Source organism: Gavialis gangeticus, unplaced genomic scaffold (assembly GCF_001723915.1).
Source record: "Gavialis gangeticus isolate Ggan-Ray unplaced genomic scaffold, GavGan_comp1, whole genome shotgun sequence".
Classification (NCBI taxonomy): Eukaryota; Metazoa; Chordata; order Crocodylia; family Gavialidae; genus Gavialis; species Gavialis gangeticus.
In genome coordinates, this window is record NW_017728993.1 from 34,644,416 (window position 1) to 34,652,781 (window position 8,366).

An 8,366-nucleotide genomic window follows, 5' to 3' on the forward strand; every position below is an offset into this window, starting at 1 on the left:
TTTGGATTAGAGGTGGGGGGGGGGTGTTTAACCCATGATAAATAGGGGGAGGAAAACCTTATTTTGGATTCAACTAAATATGGTGTATAGTACACGTACACATACAACCTGTAACTAGAAGCACTTGGTATGCTTTGCTCTTCTCACAGTCTAAAGATCAAATAGATTTGTTTGATCCACCATTTCGCTGTCGAAAGGGGCTTCCATTGGATAAAGTAAGAAATTTATGAAGAAAACCTAGAGAAGTTTGCTTCCCTGTTGCATCCCATACAAAAAAGAGCCATCCATGAACCATGTGTTTTGAGTACTAGTCTTTTGAAAGTTAACAGAAAAAATTCTAAATAAGCATTGGTATTGTTGTCCTAGACATCTGTCACTTACTGTGTGTAAAGTTGCATATAAGTTTTAAGGACTGAAGAATACAATGATTGTTTTTACAGGTTGTCAAACTGAAGCAAATAGAACACACGTTGAATGAAAAGAGAATATTACAAGCAGTAAATTTTCCTTTCCTTGTAAGACTGGAGTATTCTTTTAAGGTAAGCTTTATTTTAAATACGGTTGTTCAAAAAAAAATAGTCTAGTTATATGCTCACATGTTAAATCTACAAATGTAACTTTATGGTACAGTAGCCTTACAACAGGGGTGCTCAACCCCTGGCCCACAGGCCAGATCTGGCCTGTAGCACTGTGTCATCTAAACAGAATACAAAATGTGACTAATATCCAGTAATTCATACACTTTGGTCAATATACTTTGCATATTTTTTTCCTAAAATGGCACTCTCAATTTGAAATGACTCCATTTTTGGAGGGAGGTAGGGGAAAATGATTAGTCATTTTCCCTTTTTTGTGATTTTTCACTTCACAAATAATTTTTTCATCTCTGTCATTGTAATGTGAAACATAAGTTGTAGCCAGGCATTCAGATGAGTGTGATATCTAAAGGCAAAGACCTCCCTTTAACTAAAGTTATCTGCGGAATGCTATGCAAAAAACACCCCCAAAAGCCTCTTTCTCCAGCCTTTTTTCTTTCAATTATGACCATACAAATTATATGTGCATTTGTGTGTTATACTAAAGAACATATAAGGTATTGAGGAATATTGGACTATTTGGTTATTTCTGAAGAGGAATCAAAACATCCTCTCTTTCCTTATGCTGAAGTCTTTTTTTCTCCAATAAATTCCAGCTGAAATGGGGGACAGCCATTTAATGCATGTGTTGATGACACTTAGTAACATCTATGGCAAAAATCTACAATGGGGCAGAGGCAAGCAAGAAGCTGAAGAACGTATCTAAGGATTCTTTACCTTGTTAATTCAACAGCATTCTAAATTCCAACTTTTCAGATTATTTTTACCACCAGCTATATAACATTGTTTAAGGGCATGGGGCACAGCATAAACTTTCCAAGAGTCAACTTTTATCATCATCTTGGTAATGGACATCTTGCATCAGAAAGTCCTTCAAAACTGTCTGAATTTTGTTGGAAACTAGGCAGGTACTCAAACTGAAATATGCTGTAGACTACCTTATTCAGATAAGCAAGAGCTTTCATATGCTACAGCCTATTTTGGCAGATGTCAGAAAGCTCATACTTCTCTAAATGAGCTAATCTCTCAAGTGCCACTTCTTCCCAACTTCAGACCAATTCGGCTGACTCTCTCTCCAAAATATATTACTATTCAAGAAACTCAAACCTGAGGAAGTTTCACTGAAGAGGTCTCTTTCAAAGTGTCACCAGTTACTTTAATTACATCCTTTTATGCCATGTCTGGAAGTATTTTTTTTTTTTTTCAGTGTAGTCCAACATTATGTGCATGGTAAATTTTCAGAAATCTATTTATACATTATGACCCCAATTAGACTAATCTTTAAGTTGTTGTGTGAACTGCAGTACCTTCCTTGCATTATTTTTCTCTTCCAACTAGTACTTTTAAGTCAGCAGCTGCCAACCCTGTGGTGCCACAAGCTGGATGAGTGGCGCAAGGTCAGTTGGCTCAAGGGCCAGAAACCGTGTGTGCTTGGCACTTGAGGTTGGTCCCTGGGCCTGATCCCGCACACCCAGATCTAACATGCATGCTGGCTGTATCTAGCCACATGCTTGGCCAAATTCAGCTACAAGTTAGTGGAGTCTGGTGCATAGTGCCATGTTATCTAGTCCTTGGGACTCCCTACAAGTTCAGAAATTTGGCACCAAGGGAGTAGCAATTAATGCTGCCAGTGTTCCCCACCACCAGATTTCCAGACCCTTGGGGAGCCCTGCAATATGGATGACACAAGATGGCTCTGCAGACCGGATCCAGCCCATTAACCAGGGCTCAACCCTCAGCCTAAGTAAGAATTGAGCTCACTTAAAGAAGCAACTCTCAATTTTGAAGCCACTCTGGAAATGCATTTCTCTAGACTTGGCCAGTTTATTTCTGTGTAGATGTACTGTTTTTACCATAGCTATACCAGTTTACACAATCTGCAGATCCAAACCACTCCTTGGGGAGATTTTTGCTCCCAAATTTTGTAATATTTTCCTTGAGATTTTTTTTTTTTAATTCTTCTGGTGCTAAAGGTTTTTTAACCCTTAAATCAAACGTAGCAAGGGGAGAACCACAAGATAGGCTTAGTCCTAGCTATCATATCCCAGCTTTGTCAAATAAGTGTTGCCTTCCTTCAAAGTGGGAAGTGATGCTTCTAGAAAGAGAAGCCAATTCAAGATGTTTTGTACAAAACAAAAAAAATGTGCCCCATCTTACGAGTAATAAAGAACAACAAAATAAAGTCTAATACCGCTCCAAACTCCACCTTCAATACAATACACTAATCTGTGGTATGAGTCTGCAGTGAAAGGAACTCCTCCACATGCTTGCCAGTTGATCAGTTGGGGGTCCATGAGAGAGGACATACTGAAAACAAGCAAAACTTTAAGGGTTTTGCATGGAAATAAGTAGTTCTATGACAGAAAGATTTTTAAACAAAATTCTCTCTAGGAAATTGAACCAAATTCATAATTCAGCAATGTGAGAAGAGAAGGTCACTTATTGTTTTATTGACAAGCTGAAACAGATCCTGATGACAGCCTTTTCTAGGATTGAACAAACCTTAACATTTAATCATGCTAAGATGATATTGCTAGTTTGTAATAAATGTAGGTATCCCGTTAGACTAGCCATGCTTATCTGAGGTGATATGGCAGCCTAGGATGCCATGAGATCCTTTGCAGGGTGCCATGGTGTCCAAGGAGATAAACACAGGCTCATCCCTGCCCAGCTGCTTCTCCTTCCTCCCAGCCCCTGTGTGGGAAGTAACCACCTACTTGTCCTGCCCACCTGCTCCTTCTCCTCATTTCCTCTTCCTCTTAAGAGGAGGTCAGCACTGTAATGAATACATTAGTTTTTGAAATGGGTGTGGGGGGAGCTGTTTGATTCACAAAAGTTTCTGAGTGGTGCCTTGAGTTCAGAAGGCTGAGACCCACTGCAGCAAACAAATGTCCCCCTCTGCTAATGAAGATAGCAGCAGTGCTTGTATTGTGTTTTTCAAAACATGAAAACATGTCTAATACCATTTCAAGTTTATAGGTATGCTCAGTCTAAATCTTTGGAAACTTCTGGCAAATATGAAAAGACTAACATATTTTTAGGCTGCCTATTTTGAGGGGCCAATTAGGAGCTATATAAGAGTAAATATATTTCCTGATGGTGGGTACATAAATCACTGTTCTGTAGCTTGTGAGTTAGTGCCTATAATTTCAGGTCAGTCTATGCCAATCTGACTCAGGAAGTTAGTGATTACACTTTTTTCTATTCTTTCAAACATGGGAATACAGATTCCTCATTCAGATTTAGTAATTCACTTTGTTGATGATGACTCCTATTTTTCAGGGCTTTCTATGTAACCATTTTGTTTTGTATGTATTATGTAGAGTGCATAGTTGGAGGTTGATTTTTCTGCCTTCCCCCAGTAAAATGATTCTCTGAAGAGATTCTGCAATGCTAAATGTTTAATGTTTGTGTGTTCACTTGGTTTCTTAGGATAATTCTAATTTATACATGGTTATGGAATATGTCCCTGGTGGCGAAATGTTCTCACATCTAAGAAGAATTGGAAGGTTCAGGTAAAATTCTTAATTAAAATTCTTCCTTTTCAAAATAAACTTCTTGCTATTAAGAAAGAGTTCTAATTGCATAATATGAATTACATAATAATGCTTTTTTAGTTTTGCCTCTTGTCAGTGAGCTGAAATAATGATGTGGTGGAAACCTCCTAATTACATGTATTAGTATGCAGTTAATAAATGTAGGCTTTCATAATTTGTACGAGAGAGAATCGTGGGACGAACATGTGTATTGTGTTGGAAATGCTCTTGGTTTCTAGAAATCAATACAAAGGATCAAGTGGACAGTAAACATTTTGCAACAAAACAAAAATTAATCAGGTTTCATCCAATTGAACATGTTTCTTCCCTTCTCCTCCTTCTGGAATTTTAAATTTAAGTCTTAAAAAAAAAAGACTTAGAGAATTGGTGTTCAGTAAAATCTTGCTTGTGGCCTTTATTCTGTCCGAATAAAGGGACCAGTTGCTCGATATATATAAATTGTTTGTAGTTTTAAGATTATAGATTTATGACACCACATTAAGATATATTAATATAATATTTATAGAGTTTGATTAGAGGTGTAATACTATTTTAATTCTTTACAGTGAACCGCATGCACGGTTTTATGCAGCTCAGATAGTGCTAACTTTTGAGTACCTCCATTCATTAGACCTCATCTACAGAGATCTAAAGCCTGAAAATCTTTTAATTGATCAACAAGGATACATACAGGTATGATATAAGCAAACATTCATATATTTGGGTGGGGGGGTTTGTTATGCTGGAGGTTAGGTGTATCTTCAGTTTATAGGCAGTCACAAGCTTTGTTGAAGTTGGTGGACCTGCTGGGTACCTTCCATTCAGACCAAATGAGGTTAATTCCAACTTGTTAAGGAGTGGCTGAAATATTAAAGAAGTCACTGCCCAAGTTTCTGACCATCTCAGCAAGCACAATTCTTATCAGGAGTGTCCAGGCTTTCCAGGTGCATGACTAGAGGGCTACACATGCAAGCTCTCCAGCCAGGGGGTACTAGAGGGCTGCTTCCTGGGCCACCACATCCCTTAGAAGAGCTCATTACTTGTCAGCCTATCCTCTTCCCCTTTCTGGGAAGGAAACAGGTTGTCAATAGACAGCCCCCAGCTGTTAGATCTCAGCGTATGCAGTGCAGATGGGCTTTACAGAGCGGTTTAAAACTGGAGATGCAGGGAATAGTTGCTGAGGAGAGCCTCCCTAACCCCAGTTACTGGGGACCAGATGGGCAACATGCATAGCTTTTAAAGCCTGCAGGTCCTAGAACTGGGATGGGAGAGCATCCCTGTCCCTGCTTCCCAACCCCAAGGAAGGTCGTCTTGCCCTGCTAGCCAGCTCTGTGGTCTTTGAAATCACTGCCCAGTTGTCAACATGTCAACGGTGCTGCCAGCCATGGTAAGGAGTGTTTCCCTGGTTCCTGGATCCCACTGGGTTTGATGTTACAGGACCAGTCAGGGTGCAGGGCAGGGGAGAGAAAGTGGGGAGCTGGAGCAGGAACAGTAGGGGAAAACTCCTTATCTGCTCCTTAGACCAGGGACTCTGCTCTGGGGAGCACGTACGTGGCCATGGATGCCCACAGCAGCATTTGTAGGAACAAATCTACTTTTGTTTGTTAAAGAGAAGAGTTTTGGTTCCTAGAAAAGCATGGCATTGTTTCAGGCTTCCCTGCATTAATACAACACTGGCCAGCTACACCTTGGAGCGCAATAGGGAAGTACCTCTTTCCATGTATGAATTCAGAGACCTGTCACAGGGCACAGAATAGAAATATTGTCCCAGTGCATTGATAATCTCCTGAAGATTGGTGAGCCTTCACATGTAGCATCAGCATGTTTTTAAGTCATAAGTAGCTTCCATCACAGCAGTCCAAACACTGACTAGTTACAGTTGGGAGTAACAAGTGATGAGCCCACATGCTTCTGAACAGCAAGGGAAGCTCTCCCATTGGTGTGCTGATACAGCAGTGCTGAGGTAAGCTGCATGCAGAACTTGGGGAAAATGCTCTTTGTCATCCTGAAGTTCTGAAGTCATCCCAGGCCTGCAGCAAATCCCTCTCCCATCAGTCAGTGTTTTCAAAATGCAGAAATGATGCTTCACTGTTGAAGCTGATCCAAAAAAGTTCCTCGCCCCACATCTTAGTGTCATAAGCAAACAGTTTCTGCTGATGATGCCACTGCCACAAACTACAGCAAAAGCTACTGTGGTAGTACAGTGTTTGGCTTGCAAAGCCTCAGCCACCTAATAGTAGCATGCTAAGATATCTTCGCAAGCTGCTTCATGTTCAGAATGGTCCGTTTTATCCATGAAGGTATGTAAACAGCTCATTCAAGAATAGCTAGATTGTAGAAAGTTGGGAGAGGAAGATGGGGAATTTTAGAGTTTAACTCCAAATCACAATTACTTCCAGATGCTGGAAGCTGCATCCATGCCCCCACTGCTTCTCCCAGCCCTTCTTTTTCCCTGGCTGCAGTGCAAGTGCAGCTCCCAGCCTAAGGGTAACTGCCAGGACCAGGAAGCTGCTTCCCATGCTGCTGCCACTTCCCCCTGCCTGCTGCCCTGGCACTGCTCTGCACAGCTCTGCTCCAGCTGAAAGCTGTGTTCAGACCACAGCCTTGTAGATGGGAGAAACAGCAGTGGCAGGGACATAGCTTCCAGCTCCTCAGCCCTGGCATAGCTCCCCTCCAGCTGGAAGCTCTGCCTACGCCACAGCCTTGGGGAAGGGGAGAAGGGAAACAGCAGTGGCACAACAAACAGTTTCCAGCATCCTGGCCCCAGCAGAGCTTCCCACTACTCTGCTTCAGTGTAAACACAAGCACAGGCAAAGCAGGCTGGATCTAATGGTCTGAGGGCTGGATTCAGCCCATTGGCTCTTTGCCAACCCCGACCTACATAGATAAGTTCAGACATTCAGTATTAAAGGTGCTGTCATATGGATGACCCCTATTATGTTGTTTTATTCTTTTCCTTAAATTGTCACTGTTTGGCACTGTAACAGGGGGCCTTCCTGGGGCCGATCTGTCATTGGCCCGCCCACCTGTTTCTAGGCCACCCACCCGCTTCCGCACCTGTCATGCCTTGATGATATAATTAGGAAATTAATTAGGCAGGAGTCTGCCCATTTCTAGCCCTGATGCCAGAGGGAGCTATCTGCGGCTCCGTTCCTCCCTTACACCGCAGCCCAAGCCTCGCAGATGGCATCTACAGTTCTTACCATCAGCCCCACACTGGGCCCCAGAATCCTGTAATCCAGACCCCAACCGGGTCTCTCCAATCAGGCAGCCCACACTGCCCTCATTCTGGGCTGCCTAGCTCCCTGAACTCTTTCCCCTCTCAGCTGTGCCCTCCCCCCCGGACCTTTGGCCCCACAGGCCCTGGCCTCATCTCCAAGGCCAGTTGGAAACCGCAGGCCCTCAGCTCTGGGCGTCCCTTGCGGTGGGCCCCTGGCCCTTGTGAGTATTCTGGTCCTGGCCCCAGCACTGGCCAATCGAGGGTATTCTAAGTCAGGCTTCTAAATCTATAGCCCTGTTTCTAATCTGGGTCTGCCTTCTTGACCCTACTGTGGGGTAACCCACCTGGTTGTGGAAGCTGGGGTTAAGGCTATCTGATCCACCATTCACCAGGGTGGTAACTGGCCTGGCATTTCCTAGAGGCTCCTGCACCACTGGGAGCCCCACCATGTCACCCACTCCCAGCAGGGTGCAGTTTTAGGTCATGCCCAGGACCAGGAGCCTCTAAACCATCCCCTACAGCTCCTGCCCTTACCTCCAGGATGTTACACTCAGCCTTGCAGCCAGGTGATGTTTCTGCCTGGCCTGCCAGCAGCAAACTGCTGTGTTTATATAGGCAGACAGAGATCTAAAATGGCTGCCACAACCAAGCACCTGCTAGCTGCTTGGCTCAGCCCTTAAAATGGCAGGCACCAACAGTGCCCTGCCACAGGCACCAGGAGTCCATATCATCTTTATACAGTAGAGAAGGGTGCATGGTACCCAAAAACTTGTCTATGTCCTTGCTTCTCATATAATCTTTATACACTTGTACAATACCAATTGCCAGATTTGTAATGGGTCACTGATCCCTCTGCTAACTTTTTTTCTGATCCAGTTGGTGTTTCTAACAGTAGCCAAAGAAGTTTTGAGTTGTCACTAGAACACACATTTTTGAACTCTTATTTTTGAATATCCACACACACACACACACACACACACACACACACAAACACACACACACACACACACACAC

General features: G+C 43.0%; 1 protein-coding gene across 4 annotated transcripts in view; it reads left to right on the top strand.

The window, feature by feature from the left end:
- Positions 1 to 8,366, top strand: part of PRKACB (protein kinase cAMP-activated catalytic subunit beta) — an 80,799-nt gene that overhangs the window by 36,529 nt on the left and 35,904 nt on the right. For all 4 annotated transcript variants that reach the window (XM_019501516.1, XM_019501519.1, XM_019501518.1 and 1 more), the window contains 3 exons: positions 441 to 539; positions 4,029 to 4,111; positions 4,699 to 4,825. In XM_019501516.1, coding sequence (XP_019357061.1) covers positions 441 to 539; positions 4,029 to 4,111; positions 4,699 to 4,825 — 309 coding nt within the window. The remainder of the gene's footprint in view (positions 1 to 440; positions 540 to 4,028; positions 4,112 to 4,698; positions 4,826 to 8,366) is intronic.